This window comes from Pseudorca crassidens, chromosome 17, assembly GCF_039906515.1.
Source record: "Pseudorca crassidens isolate mPseCra1 chromosome 17, mPseCra1.hap1, whole genome shotgun sequence".
Lineage (NCBI taxonomy): Eukaryota > Metazoa > Chordata > Mammalia > Artiodactyla > Delphinidae > Pseudorca > Pseudorca crassidens.
The window spans coordinates 20,757,532-20,780,428 of NC_090312.1; the positions used below are offsets into that span (position 1 = coordinate 20,757,532).

The 22,897-nt window shown below is 41.7% G+C and overlaps 1 protein-coding gene across 5 annotated transcripts in view; it reads left to right on the forward strand.

The window, feature by feature from the left end:
• Positions 1–22,897, forward strand: part of SAMD12 (sterile alpha motif domain containing 12) — a 456,644-nt gene that overhangs the window by 179,601 nt on the left and 254,146 nt on the right. For 4 of the 5 annotated variants that reach the window (XR_010936192.1, XR_010936195.1, XM_067711427.1 and 1 more), the window contains exon 3: positions 4,367–4,496. Coding sequence is in view for 2 of the 5 variants with exons in the window: in XM_067711427.1 (XP_067567528.1) it covers positions 4,367–4,496 (130 nt within the window). In the remaining 3 variants the exon portion in view is untranslated. The remainder of the gene's footprint in view (positions 1–4,366; positions 4,497–22,897) is intronic. The other variant, XR_010936194.1, reaches the window with a different exon arrangement.

Here is a 22,897-nt window from a genome sequence, read left to right on the forward strand (position 1 = left end):
GCATCTTCTTTATCCATCGTCTGTCAATGGACGCTCAGGTGGCTTCCATGTCCTGGTAGTGAGGTGGGTGGACCCAGAGACTGTCATACGGAGTGGGGTAAGTCAGAAAGAACAACACATACCGTAGGCTAACGCATATGTATGGAATCTAAAAAAAGAAAACATGGTTCTGAAGAACCTAGGGGCAGGACAGGAATAAAGACGCAGACGTAGAGAACGGACTTGAGGATGCGGGGAGGGGGAAGGGGAAGCCGGGACGAAGTGAGAGAGTGGCATGGACATACATACACTACCGAATGTAAAATAGATAGCTAGTGGGAAGCAGCCGCATAGCACAGGGAGACCAGCTCGGTGCTTTGTGACCACCTAGAGGGGTGGGATAGGGAGGGTGGGAGGGAGATGCAAGAGGGAGGGGATCTGGGGACATATGTATATGTATGGCTGATTCACTTTGTTATACAGCAGAAACTAACCTTTGTAAAGCAATTATACTGCAATAAAGATGTTAGGAAAATAATTATTCAGATAAAAAAAAAGTTAATGTGTAACAAACTAATAACAAGTTCATATTAGAGCCAAAGCTAAGAATCAGTTGATAAATGGGGCCGATACATGTATCACTATCTGAGTAAGAGACAGACAGGGCTTATTAATGGTAGGAATCTATCCCTCCCCACTGTATTTGTTATGCCTGTTTACATGGAGGCAGATCCCCGTAGGTTCATGTGGTCTTAAAAATCTGTACCTGAAGCTTTGTGTTTATTGCTGTCCAAGCATGTAACACCAAATTACTGCTGAGTAAGAGTATATTGTGAAGGCAAAGCAAAGCAACACCTGGATTGTTAGCCTCGGAACACCTGGATTTATAATCAAAAGAAATTTATAACACAAGAGTACATGATAAGCTGGTGAGGATGTATTCTGAGTTGACTTGGTGTGTTTGGATTAATCTCCCCCGAATCTCCAGTTGATGAGACTTGTCTTGGAGCTGAGGGTGTTCCATTTCCTAGGAAATGAGCAAGTTAAAGAATGACCTCCTAGGAAGTTTGGTAAATTGAGGTATAAGCAATTTATCTTCTTGCCTTTCCCTTCCTAATTTACAGCCTCCTATGACTGGTTTATAGGAGTTTTCAAAAGATGTGATTAGCTTTACTTGCGAGAAACTTGCAAGGGGTTTCAGGGCAATGATGTGTCAGCTAAGAACTCATTCAGCTAATCTGAAGGAAAATTTTAGAGCAGGAAGGAGGCAGATTCAGAGGTGCTGACTTGTGATACATGGTGGGAAGTGCATTCCTAGCTAAAAGAGCTGAAACTCTGGTTTCCTAATCATGTGAGGGAAAAGTGATGACTAGCAAAAGGGAAAAAGCTAAACAACAACAAAGCATGCACTCATGTGCACCATCCATGCCAGAGGCCCTTCTTTCTCATCAAAATTAGGAAAGCAATTGATATGGTTGTATGCAGTGATTAGAGGGAAGATGGCTGGCAGTCTGTGACTAGAGTATGCAGAGTGGAAGGGAGAGACGGACAAGTTTGATCAGGAGCCACGTGAGCAGCACACAGTCGGGGTAGAGCAGCGAGGGCTAGACTTGAAATTCGCTGCTGATTAAAAGTAAGGCAGGTCTGTGAGCTCAGACTCAGTGAGAATGATTTCATTAATTTCTTCGCTTGTTCATTGTGGCTCTGTAGAGCATCTGTTAAGTGCAAGGCACTCCGGGGAGCACAGTCATAACTATTGTATCCTCACTGAGTGTTCCAGTTACTAGGGTTGCAAAACAAATTATCCCAACACTTAATGGTGGAAGACAACTATACATATTGCTAGTGGATTATGTGTGTCTCTGCATCATAGCATCTGGAAGTCTGAGCTGGAAGATTTGAATCCTGGTAGCTGGAATCATCTAAAGCTTGGTTACTCATTTGTCTGACAGTTGATAGGGTTGGTGGTAGCTGTCAGCTGAGACTTTAAGCTGGGGGATTGGCCAAAACTCCTCTACCTGGTCTCTTCATGTGGTCAGAGCTTCCTCACAATATAGTGGCCAGATTCTGAAGGTGAGTGCCAGAGAGGGTGAGCCAGGCAGAAGCTCTGTCTCTTTTCTGATGTAGCCTCAGAAGTCACAGATAGCATCAATTCTGCTGTACTCCATTGGCCAGGCCCTCCGTGAACCCTGTCAAAATTCAAACAGAGACAACATCAACCCCAAATATCGGTGGAGGAATGAAAGTCACAATCAGTGAAAAGGAGATATGTATGTGTGTATGTATGTATCTGTGCATATATAAAATCATCTTTGGAAAAATACAATCTGCCACTCCTGAGAGTGAAAGAAAAAAAAATACCACAGCACAAAGTAAAAAATGATGTTTTATTTGTAATTATTTTATAAGTGATGGTCCAAAGAATCATACAATTCAAAATATACTAATAAAAAATAACACCTGAACACTGTTTTCTAGACTTGAATCACCTGCATTTCACTTCCACTATTTTTACTATTACCATCTGTATTATTGTTTCCTTAATTTTTCTTGAAATGGACCCATTTTATTGAAGTATAGTTGATGTACAATATTGTAAGTTACAGGTGTACAGTATAGTGAGACACGATTTTTAAAGCTTATACTCCATTTATAGTTATTATAAAACATTGGCTGTATTCCAGTTTTGTACAGTATATTCTTGTAGCTTATTTTATACCTATTAGTGTGTACCTCATAGTCCCCTCCTCCTATCATGCCCCTCCCCTCTTCCGTCTCCCCACTGGTAACCACTAGTCTGTTCTGTATATCTGCAAGTCTGCTTCTTTGTTGTTATGGTCACTAGTTTGTTGTATTTTTTTAGATTCCACATGTAAGTGATATCATACAGTATATGTCTTTCTCTGACTTATTTCACTTAGCATAACTCCCTCAAAGTCTATCCATGTTGCTGCAAATGGCAAAATTTCGTTCTTTTTTATGGATGAGTAGTATTTCATTATATATATATATATATATATATATATATACACACACACCACATCTTCTTTATCGATTCATCTATTGGTGGACATTTAAGTTGCTTCTGTATCTTGGCAGTTGTAAATAATGACCCAGGTTTTTATTAACTCAAATTTGTTTTAAAAGCAATCTAGGTATTACTACAGAAAATAGAATGTATTTTTGCCATAATTTATTTGTCATAAAATAAAGGTAACCTTAAATATAAAAAAAGTAAAACACAGCAGTTATTATATGCTAGATGAAAATTCTGCTTTCCAATGACAGTTCCGAGGCTGAAGGAAGCCCTCTCTTTGTCAAAGATCATGTTAGCAGGTGTTAGAAAGATGTTAAATCACACATACAAAATCAAGGCTCTCCCCTTCACATAATCTGAGAGATTGAAAGAGAAGTGAAAGAGAATGATCCCTAGTGAGGTCAGTGATATTTAAGGCCAGGTCTGTGTACTGTCCAACATCCTTTAGAGAACTACTTGTATTAAAATCCCGATCCAGAATGCAAACACTGATCCAGAATGATAAAGATTATAGCTAGGTAAGCTTTCACTTAGCCTCAGCCAAGTCCCTGGGATCTATGAGGCAGACCAGCGTCTAGCACAGTTGATGCTTGCCGATGAATGAATGTATTTCTAACCTGCCATTGGTCAAAGGCTGGGTCCTTTGCACCTCCGTGTTCCGTTTTGTTTCATAAGCCTCCCTGAAAGATCCAGTGAGCAATAAATGACTCCGGCTAGTTGGCTTCTACATGAAGTCTAGCTACACTCATTATCTTATTACCATTCCCCACGTGCTGGTGGAATTGACTTTTTCCTTACCTACTGTGCATAACTAATTCCTAGACATTACAGGGCCACCCTAAATCCAGAGCTCTCAGGAGCTATTCATATGTAGGTATCTAAAGCCTATAACATCCGTTCCTAAAATAATTATTAGCACCTGCTGGGACCAGTTATCCTAGGTCCTAGAGATATGAGAGGATAGTGAGAAATGGACACTTTCTTGGGATACAGAGAAAGGCCACTTGGGGGCAGCTGTTTCACCCCTAAAATTCAGTCAATTGCTTAGCAACCTAATTGTCTTGTTGTTAGAGGAGTCATCAGAAAACACTACTTCCTGGGGACTTCTCCCAGTAGAGAGAATCTGAGAATAGGTGTAGTTTTCATGGCCTTCTCCACCTGGACCTTTTCTTTCTGGCTTTCAGGGGCATGGAGAAGTTCTGCAGAGGCTCAGAGGAAGACAAGAGTCAGATGTTTATCTTCAGGGAATCCAGCCTGTAGCCTTTACCACACTAGAGGACTTCTAACAGCAGTGCCTTTCTAGGCATGAGGCTGGCACTAACAGATCTTCTTTTCCTTCTGTATTTATAGTCGGCTACGGTGAAGCTGTCAAAACCAGTGGCTCTGTGGACTCAGCAGGATGTCTGCAAGTGGCTGAAGAAACATTGTCCGAATCAGTATCAGATCTACAGTGAGTCATTCAAACAGCATGACATAACGGGTAAAGTATGCAGTATCCGAAATATTTCACTCCCTCTCCCTCTTCCCATCTCAATGGCCTTTCCCACACCCTTAAAATGAAAAAGCATCTCCCAGCTGAAATTGTCTGGCATGGGTTTACTTTAAAAGGAACGATAAATTCCAGATCCGGGCACGCCATGCTACTTAACAAGCATAAGTGGGAACATGGATTTTGAATGTCCAGTATAAAAGTATGTGGTAATCAGGGTAAGGTGTTGAGGGATCCTAGAGAAAATAAGAGTGTAGCAGTCCTAGAGTAAAGAAAGAGAGGAGATCCTTCAAATTAATTTGGTTACAGCGTCCGTAGGTAGATGTTTTAAGAAGAAAAGTTTTCTAAATAGGAAAATTCTGGACTGAATATAATAATACTAACTCACTGCCCCTGAGATGAATACCCTCAAAGCACAAATTAAGACTCCCTTTAAATCAAGGGGCTTCGAGTATTATATGTGGAAGTTGAGAAGCACTTGGCAGCAGGAAATATGACAGCATAATGAACTGTAAAAGCCTGTAGGATCGTGTCTCTCAATTGGAGAATGGAGTGGGTAGGAGGGAGCGGATAGGTCCACGGTGGGAGCCCATCAGAGTAAGGGGGTCTTTTGCAGACCTCGCCTGCCCACCTGCCTTGAGATGTTGCTTGATCGTGGGTACCATTCCTCCCACCCTCCTCTTCTGCAAACCCTATAATGAAAGATAGGATGGAGGAACATGCTCTGTGCACCAAAACTGTGCTTCAAGGTGGGAAAAAGTGTTGAGAAGACCTGATTCCAGTCCAGATTCTTCTTTTTTCTAAGCGAAAACTGACCCTCTAGTGGAAAAGGGACTTGCTGTCGAGTAGCTCAGCACACCTGATGCCAAGCCCTTTCCAAACTCATACTTGGCATCTTCAGAAATGCTAACCTCTATATTCACTCCCGTCACTTTGAAAAGGGTCACGTCAAGCAGAAAGCATTTATTTTTGCAGTTCAGTTCTTACCCTGTAGCTTCAAAATCTGGGGCAGATCGTACCTCCTTAGAGCAGGACTAGATGGGTGGTTTTCAAAGTGCGTTCCTTGGAGCCCTTGGTTGCACTAGAGGCTGCCAGAGGGACATGCTTTGGGTTGAGATAGGTGTGTCTGTTTCACATATTCAAATTGCACAGAAAACTTGATTTGGAGAAAAAAGGCTTCTAATATTAAATAACATTTTTTTTTAATTTTATTTTTATTTATTTATTTGGTTGCATTGGGTCTTCATTGCTGCACACAGGCTTTCTCCAGTTGCATCGAGCAGGGGCTACTCTTAGTTGTGGTGCGCGGGCTTCTCATTGCAGTGGTTTCTCTTGTTGCAGAGCTCCGGCTCTAGGTGCACAGGCTTCAGTAGTTGTGGCTCGTGGGCTCAGTACTTGTGGCTCGTGGGCTCTAGAGCACAGGCTCAGTAGTTGTGGTGCATGGACTTAATTGCTCTGCGGCATGTGGGATCTTCCTGGACCAGAGATCGAACCCATGTCCCCTGCACTGGCAGGCGGATTCTTAACCACTTCACCACCAGGGAAGTCTCTAAATAACGCTGAGCTACATTATCAGAGATTCCTGATGACCAAGTTAGTAATGTTTAAATATGTAAGGAACACACAGGTGTAGCTCAAAGTGAGTTAACAGAGAGTGAAATCCTCCTAACTTAAGCCTAGAAATGGTCCTTAATGTACTTCTTTTCTCCTCCGAACTGGAGGTAATGGCCCATTTGGATGAAATTCCTGAAATCCTGAAGGCAGTGTCAGAACTTAGCTTAGATTCCAAGTGTCTAGATTCTTTTTCTTAGTCCCTCCCTTAAGGATATAAGAAAATCCCATACAGGGTCAGCTATTCCACCCCTAGAATTTATCAACCAGTTAGTAACCATTTGGCTGCTTATGGGAACCTTCACCAGATAATGTCTGTTTCTTAATGCTTGTGTGATAGTAATGGCAAAACCTTTTTCATGATCTTATGAGAAAGTAGTGTTATCTTTTGTTAGGGGTGGGAATTCTGTGATACCCTTGAGGGAAGGGTAAGCGTTTATAATGGTTTGAAAAGGATGAGCATTACACCCCCCTCAGAAATAAAGGTCTCATGCGTCAATGCTTATGGAGTAAATGGTACCACTTCCTAAGGCTTTCTGCCAAGTGGCCTTGTGTTGCAAACAGCTGTCATATTGCTTTTGGTGGCATACCTCGTCTCCACAAACACCTCTGGTGTTGGTAAATTGCAACCTTCTTGAGATCTTGGACAAGCTGCTTAACCTAGACAGGTTATTCAACCTCACTTCTTCATCTCCAAAATGGAGATGGTAATAATAACAATACCTGTCTCAGAGAGTCGTTGTGAAGATTAAATGAAATGATATAAACAAACCACTAAGTTAATCATTTATCGACACCTTCTACCTACTAGCATTGTGCCGTTCTTCATGTCGAAACTCATCTGGAGGTGTCTAAAATCATACTGTTACTTCATTCTGAGGGCAGCCTGTTTTCTGGCAAGAAAAGAAAGCAGGGGATTATTTGGGGACTTAGGAGAGAATGATTTCAGATTAACACTTGACACACACATCTTTCTGACCTTCACCTATTCAAGGCCTCAGAAGACCACTTTTGTGTCCTGTCCCTCTGCAAGGGTGAATGTAAACTACCCAAATGATCGCAGGTGCCAAGTGGCCCAAAGATAGATAGCTTTCAGGACTGGAGCCAGCCTGCAGTTCCAGCCCTGGGGTGCTGGCGGCTGCAGGAAGCCTAGTACCCTTGTAGGCGCTGATAAACTGGGCAAAGAGGATTGTGAAAAATCAAGACACGACGGCAGAGACAGCCTCAGCAGCCGATGCAGACAGTAGAGTGTCTCAGAGTGAGGGCCGGGAGGGGGTTACAAGTGCCAGGTCAAAGCCCAGACTTGCAGCTTAGCTCCGTGATTCTGTGAAGGTGACTTGGTGTATTCCCGCTTTCTTTACCTGTGAAGAGGAGGTGATAATAGCACCCGCCTCAGAGTGTCGCTGGGGAAGTAGTTCACGGTCACAGTAAGCGGTGAATGTTAGCTGCTGCTGCTTGCCTAAGTGCTGCTGCACTTTCTATGAGAACAAACCACACACGTAAACACTGATGAATTCATCCATCTTTGTTATCCTGAAAATTATAATGAGCACCTAAGGATGGGGGTTGGGATGTGGGCTGGTAAGTATCCTGTGCTTATCTGCGAGGCCACAATAAAGATGTCCATGTGTCTCTTATTTATGCTTAGATTCTCGTGAGTACTGCTGTTCATTTATGTGTCTTAAAGCAAGGGTCTCCAACATCATGCTCATCAGGGAAGCATGTTATATCTCTGGAACATATAAACAATCCCTTAATTTAGAGGCGTGTGGGACCATGACGATAAATAAAAAAGACATATTAAATGGAAAGAAGAATTAGGAAGAAAAAAAGATGAGCTTTCTGATTACAGACCTGAGGCAAATCCCACTCCTCCCACCCCGCCCCTGTTCTCCACCCCTCGACCTCTGACAAGTAATAACTGTGCAGCATCACACAAGCTAGTTTCAAGTCAGTGATCTGAGAGTAATATTTATCTTAAAGCGTTGTTGGAAAGGTTAAAGGGGACGATGCATGCGAAGGGTTTAGCTTTATGCCTGATACATAGTAGACGTTTGTTTAGCAAGTATTTATGGAGCATCTGCCCTGTACCAGGTGTGGGGAATACAGCAATAAATAAAATAGCCAGTGATCTGTGTAGGGAAAACATTGTGCCTCCTTAGAAAACCGTGCACCCTCAGTAGCACATCATTTCGGGTTATCTAATTCTGACTCTACGAAGCTGTTCTACAACTCTGTAAGTTGTAGGTAAGTGATAGCAGTATGAAATAATTCTTGTTTGTAGATGTGTAAATTCTGTCCCACAGAGGTTCAGTTGACTTCCCAATCCACTGTGAAAAAGGTGAGTTTTGTCTCCCATTTACACATTCATTTCATTCCTCCTGATCTGAACATGTGTCTGCTCTTTGGTTTCTCCTTTGAGTTGGTTGTAACATCTTATCAGTTTCCACAAAATCTTAAACATGTGTTTATTTTTGTATATGATGACAGTCAGGATTTTAACTTTTTTGAAAATGACCCTTTAACCTTGGTAGTTGTTTCTTTTTTTTTTTTTTATTGGTTTCCACCAACGATTCCACTACATTAACATCTTTCTGATGCCTTTGTTTAAAATACATTAAACTATAAACAAACTCCCCCCCCTCCGCCATCCAGTTTCTCCAAAGTCTAAGGAAACTTAAGGTATGTTTTAACACACCAGTATTCAAAACACTGTGCAAATTTCCTCTTAGAATCTCTGAGAATTTCATTATGTGCAGAAGGCACCTACTATTTTATGGCAGATGAGTTAAATCAGAAGAGACGCTACTAGTGGTAACTCCCTGCAGAAGTGCTCTTAACAGGCATGAGATGGTTAGAACACCTGAGAGGCGTTAGGAGAGATATATTTAAATCATCAGATTAGGCTTGAAGGAAAGAAATTTGACTATTTTCCTGTACTTGCAAGATTCTTTCCCCAGCTTTCTGAGGCCGGGCTTGGAATGCTGATGAGGAAGCTCTACTGGGGCCAGGTGTAAGCTCACAGGCAACGTTCGGATTCTTTTTTATGCACAGTTAAGAATCTTTTCAGGTTTGAGGCAGTTTCAGCCCCTGGCTGTGCCTGGTATTCTTCCTGTGGTGGCTGCTAAAATCAACTCATTTCCTTCCGCGTCAAGCCTTTCCTCTGTAAAGGGTTCTCCCCCCCCCAACTTTAAAGACTTATCTTCGTGGGTGAGGCGCTCAGAGCTCCCCAGAATACAAAGTGCATTTTTAGAAGCTATTTTGAATGTGTAAAAGGTTTCCACGTGGCCTGCTTCGTGGAACACGGGTGGCAATCCTTTAGATGTCTGCAGGAATAAATACTTACCCTGTGAATGTCCCCTGCAGGTGGTCAGTATTGACTTGTCATATTTCTCAATGGTCTCCTACAAAATCAGTGAATACTTCGGGTTCTTTCTGTGCTTCAGACACTGCCCATTTGTACCTCTTTCCCCTTTTCAAAGTATTCCTCTGGGATGTAGCGCCCTGAAATTTGGCCATTCCGCTTATGCTGTGGAATAAAGGGGAAACCTCTTTATCTTTTTGAAACCTTTGGATTGTGGGCTCTGTGCATTTGCTAACATTGACCCTTCTGCTATTGTCTTCCTAGTCCTTTTTTTTTTTTTTTTTTTTTTACGGTACGCGGGCCTCTCACTGCTGTGGCCTCTCCCGTTGCGGAGTACGGGCTCCGGACGCGCAGGCTCAGCAGCCATGGCTCACGGGCCCAGCCGCTCCGCGGCATGTGGGATCCTCCCGGACCGGGGCACGAACCCGTGTCCCCTGCATCGGCAGGCGGACTCCCAACCACTGCACCACCAGGGAAGCCCCTTCCTAGTCTTTTATCACGGTTAGAATTACCCATGGAGGTCGGTGGGGTGTGTAGTAAACAAGTGTCCAAAGAAGTAGAGTAATTATTTTATGTGCTATACCTGTGAGAACACTACTTTGTGGAACCCAGTGTAGCCCAATGAAATGTGGGCTTGTTGAGCTACCCCAGTGCTTCGTCTGCACATTTTCTTGTCTTTGTTGGGTTGCCCTCTGCATAGTGCGTTCTATTTTGTATATCTTTGTGTTTTGTTACATTTCTCTTTTGTATGAACTGCTCTACGTTTTTTATTGAATCCCGAGCAGCATTTTATATCTGCATAGTAGAGTTTGGACATCATCGGGACATGAGTTTCCACATATTAATTTTCCAATAACAGCATTTATTCTTCATTTTTAACGCCCTTTGATAGAAAGCTTACTAACATCACCTCTATACTCCTCCGCATTCTTAAACCTAGGATGCTGAATTTGGTTGTCTTGATGATTCAGGATGATAGATTTCTGAATGTTGGAAGTGACTTCAGATGTCATCTGAGGTTTTATGGGGTCAGTTTAAAACTACGCCTTGCAATGAGAAATATGAATGGAGATCAGAATATCAGCTTCATTCCTGATAAAGCTTTTTTGGAGAATATCCTTTAGGTCTTCAGATGAATTGATTTGCTAAGAATATTTTCCCTCCAAATGAGGTATTCTGGTCACTGGCACAGTTGGGAAGTGCCCCTCTAACCGCCTGGGAGAAAGCAGACTGCCATCAGGCACACAGGTCACAAGACAGGACAGAACATGAGGCTGGGCTGGGCAAACCCGTTTCCTGCTTCCAAGGGCACCAAACAGAGGGGAGGAGAGAGAGGCCAGGAGTGTTAGGGAAGTTCTTCCATGAAGGAATAGGGTGGGGAGCGAGTGTCCCCCTACCACTTCAATCAGATGTCTCCCCACATGTCCTTTCCAACATCCCTGCTAGATGGCCAGACAGCCTTTGCTCAGACACCTGCAGGGATGAGCATTTCATAATTTTTAAAAGCAAACTGTTGTTTTTTGTTTGTTTGTTTTGGTTCAAGATTTTGGATGACGGTGGCAGTTACAGTGCTTGGTTTTCCTTACTCCCTCCCACTCTGAGCTGCAGGGCTCTCAAATGCCATGCTTTCTTCTACCCTCCTCAAACCCACCTTTTTACCTGGATAATTCCAACTTCCTTTCGGGCTTTAGTTCAGATACCACCTCCTACAAAAGCCTTTCTTACTCCTCCTCTTCTGGATTAAGTAACCCATCCTGTAGCTCCCAGGATAAAAGCCCTGTGATAGAACTTGTCCCATGAAGTTGATAAATGATTAGACAGTTCTGCTGAGGTTTTACTGAAACCCACCCCTAGATCCTGTTTAGGTTCCTGGGTATAGAAACCTTTGCTGAAGAAAGCCCTTCATGACTGCCCCCCAGTACAGATTCACGTGCCAGGCCTCCATGGAGCCATGATGCCTTCCCTCAGCCTTTTCTTCATCCCAGTGGCCTGTTAAGTGGCTCTCCCAACATGCTTTCTCCCAATTCCTTTCTTCATCGCTAGTAAAGGTCTGGTTTCTGCTACGCTGAAAACTTACACGCTGTTTGATGGGATTTCCCTAAAACTTTTTACCCTCTACCCATCTGTCTTCTCCTGCCTCTTGTTTCAGAAGGCATGCTCTTATTCCCTTCTACAAACAACCTTTTCTGCCTCTGCTTTAACCAGACGTCCCCTATATCCTCTGGATATTTGCTTCCTCAGTTACAGTCATCCTGTCATCTTCAGTCTAGCTACACTGGCTACCTCCTTTCTCTCTAAATACAGTTGACCCCTGAACGAAGTGGGTTTCATATACCCAGGTCCACTTATACGCAGATATTTTTCAATGGAAGATGCAATAGGACTGCATGGTTCATTGAATCCGCGGATGCAGGGGAGCCATGGATACGGAGGGCTGACAGTACTGCAGGCGGATTAACCCCCTCGTTGTTCGCGGGTCAACTGTAGCTTCGTTTTAGCCCCTTGACCAATCCCTTCCTATTCATTTCATTTATTTGTTAAATCATAATTAATTCATTTGTTTTATAGAATTTATGTGACCACTACCACATGCCAGGCAGAACACTATACCCAACAGCTTCAGAATGTACGTACTTTCCAGTTCAGGGGACTTATTCACCATGATGTACTATACACCAGGGCACAAATCAGTGTCAGTAAATTTGAAAAACCTGAAGTGGCACAAGGTGCATTCTCTGACCGAAACAAAATTAAATTAGAAATCACTACCAAGATAATCAAGAAGATCCCAAATATTTAGAAACTTAATGCACATCCATGTAACCAGATGGGAGAGGGGGAAAAAATCGCAAGAGAAACTGAAACATATTTTGAACTGAATGATAGTAGAAACATTAATATTTCAAACGTTTGTGTGGTACAGCTACAGAACTTAGAGGAAAATTATAGCCTGAAATGCCTGTATTAGAAAAGAAAGAAGAAAGAGTTGAACTTGATTAATTAAAATTTTACCTTAAGAAGTTAGAGAAGGAAGAATACTAATCTCAAAGAGCTGAAATCAGTAAGACACAAAACATACAGGCAATAAAGAAAATTAACAAAGGTAAACCTGATTCCTTGAAAAGATCAACAAAAATTGATAAATGTCTAGATAGCCTGAATGAGGGAAAAAAAGACAGCATCAAGTGAGAAGTTGGGGATATCACTAAGTTTTCTACATTCATTAAAAGAGCAGAAAATATTATGAACAGGTTTATGCCCACATACTTAACAACTGAGATGAAATGGACTAATTCCTTAAAAACGATAACTTAACAATATCTGACTCAAGAAAGCTAGAAAATTTAAATAGCCATGGATCTCTTAATCAGTTAAACTTTTAATCAGAACTTCCCATAAAGGAAGTTTCAAGCACAGAAGGCTTTTTCCAATAAATTAAAACAGTCGAGAATTAGCAACCAAATTTTCACAAATTCTTTCAAAAATAGAGAAAGGGGGAGCACTTCCAAACTCATTTTATGAGACCAGACTAACCCTGATACCAAAAGCTAACAAAGATATTACAAGAATGGTATGGTACGGACCAATATCCTTCATGAACATAAACCTACAAACCTTGACAGAATACAAGGGTTGAATCTCACAATAGACAAAAAGGATATTACATCATGGTCATGTGTGCATAGGAATGTAAAGTTGATTCCATTTTCGAAAACCGATGTGATTCGTCATGTTAAGAGTAAATGAAGAAAGTCATATGATCATCTCATTAGATGCAGAAGGCTTCTGATTTCAGCTCTGATATGTAAAGAGCTTGGATGTCATCACTCTAATCCTTACCACAAGACAAAGCTGGACACAGTGAGTTTACTGGTAGTCTGGTGGTTAGGGCTCCACACTTTTGCTGCCGAGGGGTTCAATCCCTGATTGGGGAACTAAGATACCACAAGCTGCGCGATGCAGCAAAAAAAAAAAAAGCTGGATAAACTGAAAAACAGTGGGTCAGAGAGCTGATGTCATAATGCAAATCACCCCCCTGAAATCTGGAGAGAAGGGCACATGCAGGAGATACAGAACCCCAAAGACCTGCTTAGCTGGAACAGAGACAGACCAATAATAATGGACAAAATATTTGGACACTTCACAAAGAAGGTAAAAGCATGGCCAATAAGCACATGAAAATATGCCCAGCAATATGAAGTCATCAGGAAAATGCAGATACAACCCAGTGAGATATCACTTTACACCCAGTAGAATGGCTGAAGTTCAAAGGATTGGCAATACCAAGTGTTGCTGAAGATGTAGAGCAACTGGATCTCTTGTACACTGTTGTTGTGAGTAAATATGGTGCCACCAGATGCAGAAAGTAAATTTCTTACACAGTTAATCACACACTTATTAGATGGTCTGCCGTTCTGCTCTCAGATATTTACTAAAGAGAATCGGAAACATATGTTCATAAAAATTCCAGTCCACTCATATCCAAAAGAGCTTTACTCAGACAAAAATTTTAAACAACCCTTAGGTCCATCAAGAGTAGAATGGGTAAAACAAAGTGTGCTGTATTCACACCAGAAACAATGCAGAACAATACAAAGGAACCAACTACTGATGCATATGACAACAGGAATGAATGTCATGGTGTACTCAGAGAAAGAAGTTAGAAAGAAAAGAACACACACAGCGTGATTCCAATCATATGAAATTCTAAAACAACAAAATTAACTTACAGTGATGGCAGTGAGATCGGTGGTTACTTCCGGGGGTGTGTGTGGCGGGGTACTAGAAGGGAGATTGATACGAAGAGGAGCAACGGAACTGTCTGTGCTGATGAAAATGCTTCGTATCTTTGTCACAGTTATCTATTTGGCACCTCAAATCTGTGAAATTTATTGTAAACAAGTTATATCTCAAAGCTGGTTTTTACAAGCTTGTGTGCTTTCCAGATTTTCTAAAATGGACATACTGTTTTTAAAAGGAAAAAATGAAAATGCCATCCTGCGTCTTTCCATACTAGCTGTAGGATCATTTAGGTTAAAGGTAGTTAGGTGAATAGATAGAGTTTTCTATTCATTTGTCTGTAATATATAGTTATGGATAATGAGATTGAAAATCCACTTTATGCATTTTTCACTGGAAGAATAATCAGATACCAGAACATTCTTATAAAGAAAGGTAGAGTCTGCCAGTTGCTGGAAGATGTACTGCTGACGAAAGGAGAACAGTTCTCTTGTCTTATTGAGATTCTGCTTGTCTGAGCCTACACCTGTGCATCCAAGATACTTGTATTTCACAGATGAGTTAAATTTTAGAAAATATTCGTTGCCATAGCACACAGTTGGCCCTTTTATATTTTACTCATTAATAGCTTTTTCAATTAAAAACTACTCTCACCACCATTTTATAAACCAAAGGAATTTTAACAAAAAAAAAAAGACCCTCATGGCTTAAAAATGGAGTACATTTCACTTTAAGAAAAACATACATTGTTTTTATTTCTCCCATTTTCATCACAGATCAGCGCGGCTTTGTTAAGTTAGTTAAGGAAACTACTGCTCTTGGGGACGTTTATTGATATTCTAAGTACATAATTTATTTAATATTAGAGATGGTATGTGGCAGGATAAGAATGGAAGTTGTCACCAAATGAACTATGTGTTGTTTCACAGATCAGAACAAGAACAGAAGGAATATACTTTTCTTAACCAGCAGCATAGACTTAAATACACCTCATACACTGCTCTTGTATCACCTACTGGCTGCTCTCTGTAGAATTATTATAATCAAGGCTCCTCTCACAGGTGGGGGGGGGGGTTTGCTATGGTTACCAGTTTTCTCTTGGATGACCCTCCCCTCCTGTCATCACCTCTATAGGTTTTATAGTGTGGGAAACAGACTAAAGGAAAAGGCTTGCCTAGGTCCCACGGCCAGGAAATGGGGAGCTGGGGTCAGGAGCTAGCTTTCTAAACCCTTATCCCAGTGCCTCTCTCACTTACAAGATACCCTTTTCCCGGCCAGCACCAGATAGCAGACCCACACCAAAGGCTTCTGAGACATGAGAAATGCCAGTGCCAGCCAGAAGGAATCGCCTTACCAAAGTTGTAACCCTGGAGCAGTCCTGCTTTAGAAAACCCCTGACATCTTGAATAATGCCAGTTGTTTCTTGGAGGTTTTCTATGTGCAAGAGGCTCTGCTGAGAACTGTCCACTGTCGAGTACCTAGAACTGTCTGGAACCATTCAGTGTTAGCAAATTGTAGCTCTCAGTCTTGCAAGCTGTTACAGGTGAGGAAGCGAGGCCCAGACTTCAGTGGGAGACTCAAGCTGAGCGCTTAACGTCAACAGGACCTACCACACAGGCTTGTTGGGAGGTGAAAGGAGTTAAAACATACTTAGAACAGTGCCAGGTCCATTGTAGGGGCTCAATAAATGTTATCTGTCATCCTCATTAGTGGTCTGTGTTTAGTAAGTGAGAAGCATTCAGTGAGGACCACCATGGGCTCTGCACCGTGCTCACCGCAGTGAGATAGAAAAGCAAGACACCACTGGTTCCATGGTGTCGGACTAGAAGGCACCTCCTGTCTCCTGTTATTCCCATGAGGAAACAGAGGCCTGGAGCTAAACTGAGCTGTGCAAAGGGCACACAAGTTCTTGGATTACCAGGAACTGTTAAAAGCTAAGTCACATTGTTATGGGACAACAGGAGACCCATTCTTAGGGACAGTCCAGCAGGTCGCTTGGCTTAGAAGTAATCAGAGTACGGGCCCAAAACAGACAAGACTCCCTCTTAGTGAGCGTGTTTTTCCACTCCCAATTCCAGGAGCAGAGTGAAGGTTTTATAGCCACCAATTCGATCTCATACTTCCTTACTTTCAACCAGATCCAGCTTTTCCTTCTCTTCCCCCTCTTTATGCCACCTTTCCAGTTCCCTATGAGAATGTCACATTATAATAAATCAAATATGACCGAAGGTCTAGCTTCCTTTGCTCCTGAGCTTTTGACCCTGTCAGAGGAATTAAGTCAATGAAGCACAACCTGTCCTGAGAAGTCCCTGTTTGCTTTTCAGCTTCTGTATCAATTTGATTCCTTTTCTCCTGATGGTTTTGTTAATTACTCTGTTTTGTTTTGCTTTTTACTTTGCCGTGTTTTTAGAACATGCTGAAGTCAGATTGTAAAATTGGGAGATCCCCTCCCCTTGGTTTCGCTCCCAATCCCTGTTTGAAAATTACTGTACTGTGTACTCCCTACGCGGTGAGTCAGATCTCCCATCCATCCGCACAGAGCCCAGGCTGTGTGCGCAGAGCCTCTGTTGCTGCGTGCTTTTGGGGGTTTGGCAATGAGCCCTTTTAGAGGCCACCTGCTAAGTGGACCGATGACTCTCCTCCTTCAGACAGCACTGTTTATGGTGGTGAGCGTGATGCTGTGCGTCAACAGAGGGAACTGAAGCCCACACACGAGATTGATTCTAGTTAAGAGCCTGTGGCACTGTGTGCATGAAATACTATTGTCCTCAAGAGGTCTTGGCCAGGGTCATTCTAGGCCATTTGTGTGTGGACTCTCATGTTCCTCATTCAGAGTTCCACTAGATATGTTTTCCAGCTCCCAGATTTATGTTAGGGTGATGTGGCTGTTAAGTGTTTAATTGCTCCTGACAAGTTTCATATCTTGGAAAGTTATGAAAGATTAGAGAAAGCAGGGATGTGGAGACCTGTGATGGAGTCCCCTCCGCTGATGAGTCACTGATGAGTCCCCTTGGCCAAGTCTAACCTCTCTGAGCCTCAGTTTCCCTTTCTCTAAAATAAAATTATGATAATATACCTTACAAAGTTGGTATCAGTTACTGTTGTTGGTGGTGATCTATAACTGTATGGACTCCACACAAAGGTTTGTAAGAAGCAGAGTATAGAAATTACTTTGCAAATGGTAAAGAATGATACAAATGTATATATGTGTGTGTGTGTATGCATGTATATACATGTGTATGTGTAGTTCTTGTTTCACTGTTTAAGGGTATCTCAGTTCTCTAATTAGGGCCCTAAAAACTATCAACTTCAGTTTCCCCAGCCCACCAAAATTTTGCTTTGCCCCATGCCTTTTTGAGTAGTCTAATTATTGCAAATAAATATCAACTTATCTCCCAAACAGGTACTTAGCAGCAAATACTCCCAAGACATTTCTCTAGTAACTCAGAGTGTAAAGAATTCAGAAGATTTGATTCTTGATCATTAAGACAATTATCATGATGTTAGGGAAAACCATATATTATTAAAAATATTTCGGTGTTTTCATGCCAGGCACTCCAGTAAGTATTTTGCATATATTTTTATCTTCACAATAACCCCATAAGGTAATATTATTCCTATTTCACAAATGAGAAATATGAGACTCAGAAAACTTAGGTATCTTGTCTTATGTCATATCAGGCTAAAAGTGGCAAAGTCAAGGATTTTTCCAGGGCCATCTGAATCCAGAGCTCATGTTCTGACCTCTGTGCTATGAAAGATAGCATCATACAAGTACAGGTGAGTGATACACAAAGGAAGGTTGGGGTAAATACCAAAGGGGACTTGAGAAGGAACTCTTATCTATGAGTCTGGTTTATTAGGAAATCTGCTTGGAGGAGGCTGAATTCGTGTACAATTTTAGAAGAGAAAGTCCCTGAAATATCAAATTGTATTTACATATTTTGTTTGATCCTGATAGAATTTTTTAAATTATTTATTTATTTATTATTTTTGGCTGCGTTGGGTCTTCATTGCTGCGCGTGAGCTTTCTCTAGTTGTGGCGAGCCAGGGCTACTGTTCATTGCAGTGTGCAGGCTTCTCATTGCGGTGGCTTCTTTTGTTGCGGAGCACAGGCTCTAGGCACGCGGGCTTCAGTAGTTGTGACGCGTGGGCTTCAATAGTTGTGGCATTCAGCATCAGTAGTTGTGGCGCACGGTGTAGTGCGTAGGCGTAGTAGTTGCTCCGCAGCATGTGGGATCTTCCTGGACCAGGGCTTGAACCCGTGTCCCCTGCATTGGCAGGTGGATTCTTAACCACTGAGCCACCAGGTAAGTCCCTGATAGAATTTTAAAAGAAAATATAACAGCTTCCGAGCCACGAACCTCACCACTCCCTGTTGCCTCAGACCATGCCTCTTTTTACGCTGTGTTAGACCTGCCTGAGCCTGAAAGCATTTGGGTTTCTGAATCCAGAGGAGGGGACAGTGAAGGAGGTGGAGATAGATCAGAGGGGTAGATCGAGAGTTCCATTGGAGAAGGCCTGAGTGTCAGGTTGAGGAAATCAGATTTTCCTCTCTTGAGTGTCATTCAACACCCATCAGTGATAAAGCATTTTTCTAGATGAGTGAAATGATAAGCTCAAAGCAGTCTTGGAAAAAAATCAAATGTGCGGATGAGACATCGCCAATGTATGAGTTGTTGGCCCAGGTGGATTCTGAAGCGTTTTCCCTTTCCCAGCCACCAAAGGTGGTTCCATGCCTAACTCCGTTTCCAGAAAGCCCCCATCCCTCTCATTACTCTAAGAGTAGAGGTCAGTAGTGATGAATTTTCTCAACATCCCTCCCTGCAATATTATCTGTGTTCTTACCCTTCCTTCACTGTTTCCTTTATGTCTCTGAGAGAAAAAAAATCTGTGTGCCAAATCCAGTGCCCTAGCCATACTCTTCTCCCTGCTCACCTACCCTTCCTCCTCCCACACCAGAATTTTATTCATTTGTTTTTCCCTTTCTTCTGGGTTTAGACTTTTTGCCTCCACTTTTGCATTTCAGTTTGAAAACATGCTGTATTCTGTCTACATCCCCTCCTCAAGATTCTTACTCGCATCTCTGTGGTCTAGGTTTTCCATCTTTCTGCTACACAATCTCCCATGATCCAACTTTATGGCTCTCTAGGAAATCATTCTTTTGTCATTTTAAACCAGACTCAACCGGGTCACTCCCTGCATTTAAAAAAAAATGAAATATGTGTGTATGTATATATGTGTGTATATGTAGATGTATGTATGTGTACACGTATATATGTATATAAGTAAAACCTACTGGATGAAGCCCAGATTCTTAAGCTTGGCATAATCATTCCTCATCTTCATTTTAGCCATTCCTTGTATCCATCCTATTCCAAAACTGCAGCAGACCACTCTCGTTCTTGTCCCAATATTCACCTAGTGAACTTTTAGTAATTTTCAAGGCCTAACTCAAATTATTCCTCTCTTTCCTGCATTCCTTGGACCTTTCCAAGCAGAATTCATTTTTCTCATTCTGAATTTTCTTTACATTTTTTTTTTTTACAACAAATGACAGCTATTATTGTTAATATTATAAGACATCATTTGGTTACACATTCATCTCCCATCCACCAGCCCAGAAACTCCTCTAGGGTAGAAAGAGCATCTGATATATCTTACCACCTATAGCTGTGTTAACCCAGTGCCTGGCATAAAATAGACATTGTGTTGATTGGATTAAACTGAGTTTGTTCTTCCTTTGATAGACTTAGCCCTGAATTTAAAGCCGTTCTTCATTTCCATTGATAAGTATACTTTGATTAGTCCTTCAGTTTCCTGATTTGCCTGCTTTTCATGAAACTCATCCTATCCTTTCCTATCTTCATCCGATCCTTTCCTATCTGCATCCTATCCTTTCCTATCTGCAACTAATTACATTCCATTGATAATCAAGTCTCTCTTCTTGTCTCATTCTTGGAGAAGCCCCCTCTTTTTAAAAAAATTCCAATTTTGAATTTGTACCAAGCCCCCAAATGCCATCTTTAAATGTATTTGAATGACAGACTCTCAAAATTTTGCAGGATCCAGAGTCCCATGTTTCCTTCAGACAGGTCTTCCCAAAGATGTTTTGGCAGGCTGTGTCTGGATCTCCGCTCAGTGCCAAGAGTGATTGTCACCATGTCGTGGAAGCTTGCTGGACCCACTGAAATTCAACAGACAGGTGTTATTTTGTAGGGTGGAAAGAATATTCTTTATCTGAGAAGCTTATGTTTAGGGTAGCAGGGCAGGAGTACAGAATGTCACACCATAGCTACATTTTGTGCTAGTTTGCCTGTGTTTCACAAGTACAAAGCGTAATGCAAATATAGCATTATGATTTCAGTCGTTCAAATGTCTGGACTTGGATGCAACAGTGCTAGATGGAATCCCAGCCCTTCATGGCAAATTAGCAAACCCCAAACTACCTTAATGACATTGGTACTATCTCAGAGATTATAACTGACACAGGAGAAATGAGAACAGTGAGTGGCTAAAGTTGCTCATATGGAGCAATTTTGACTAACAACATTGGCAGTTGCGTTAGATAATGGTGGAATGAGGTATCTTCTATAAAAGAAGTAGTTAATAATAGGTAGAGTAATATTTTTGAGAGTTTCCTAACATACAAGGAACAGTGTTAAACGCTTCTTATGCATTAATGACTCTAAGCAGAGTTATCCTTCTCTTTATATATGGGGAAAGTGGACAGGGAGGTTCTGACTCCCTCAAGCTCACACGGCTAATAATGTGCAATGGATAATCCAATATCAAGGGAAGGATTCTTCTGACCCAGGGGGTTGGCAAACTTTTTTCTGTAAAGGGCCAGATAGGGCCATTTGGTTTTGGTTTTTTTTTTTTTCCGGTACGCGAGCCTCTCACTGTCGTGGCCTCTCCCGTTGCGGAGCACAGGCTCCGGACGCACAGGCTCAGCGGCCATGGCTCATGGGCCCAGCTGCTCCGCGGCATGTGGGATCCTCCCGGACCGGGGCACGAACCCGTGTACCCTGCATCGGCAGGCAGACATCGGCAGGGAAGGATCTTAACTCCAAACCTGCCATTGGGTAGTAAGTTCACAGTGATGATCAGATGAGCACACAGAAAAATGGGGACAAGATATAGTTACTTCTGGTTTTGCAAAATATGCTCCTACTAAGTTCAGGTCAAAGATTAGTCTCTCTCCCAGCAAGCGTAGAAGGCTACAGAGTGAAAGACGCGGTTATAGCTGAGTACAGACAAAAAGTGCCCCTGTAGAATATAAAAGGAAGACCACTTTGTTTCTCTAAACAGTGACTTGAATGTGTTCAGTTAACTATTCTGAGAATGTCCCCAGAATCTTATAGATTTTGTTACTCATAAGAAATTTCCCACTGATATTCATATCACACTTGAAATTTATAAAGTGATATTTCACACATATTATCTAACCTCGGAACCCTGTTGATATAATATTAGTGTGAATCTCTTTTCAGATGAGGAATGTAAAACTCAGAAAAGAAAAATGACCCAGACCACATAGCCAGTAGATGGCAGTACTCAGCTCCTCTGACACCTAAGACTCCATTTTTTGCTCCAGTGCAAGGCAATTCCACCTTCCTTACTGCTCTCATTCTGCCCTTGTTAATTAAATGCTAGGCACAGTCATATTTGTCTATTATAGAACATTCTGTGCTATTCTGTGCTACAGAACATGCAAACTGTAGGGAAAAATTTTTGAAGCCAAGGAGAAGATTGTTTTAGCAGATTGAGAACTCTAGAATAATCTCTATAGCCCAAGCATGGCTGTTCAAGATCACTTAATACCGAAGCTACAATATATTCACCAAAAGATATTGTTACCTTTAACTAGAACTAGTAGAGAAAGGAAAATTAACAATGAAACTCTTTTGAGATAATTAGTAAAATGTCGGGGACAGATGGACTTGAAACTATGGAAAAACGTATGTTTTACTGATCATGTTTTGGATGCTACAGTGGGAAAACTTGTCTCCTGATTGGAAAACTGTACTTGTCATTTTTTTCTGCTTTTTATTGAAGAGATTGGCTGGCTTGCTTTTGGAAGTTTTTGTAGTCTGTGCCCTTCCCTCTTATTTATTTATTTATTTATTTATTTTTAATTTTGGCCACACCGTGAGGCATGTGGGATCTTAGTTCCCCGACCAGGGATCGAACCCACCCTCCCCCACCTCCCCGCATGGGAAGCACAGAATCTTAACCACTGGACTGCCAGGAAAGTCCCGCTGTCCTTCCCTCTTTGTCACTTCTGTCTGTGCACATTTAAGTTAGATTTTCTTAGCACATTAAAAAAGAAAGGCTAACTATGGAGAACAGTATGGAGGTTCCATAAAAGACTAAACTACCATATGACCCAGCAATCCCACTACTGGGCATATACCCTGAGAAAACCTAATTCAAAAAGAGTCATGTACCACAATATTCATTGCAGCTCTATTTACAATAGCCAAGACAGGGAAGCAACCTAAGTGTCTATCGACAGATGAATAGATAAAGAAGATGTGGCACATATATACAATGGAATATTACTCAGCCATAAAAAGAAACGAAATTGAGTTATTTGTAGTGAGGTGGATGGACCTGGAGTCTGACATACAGAGTGAAGTAAGTCAGAAAGAGAAAAACAAATACATATGCTAAC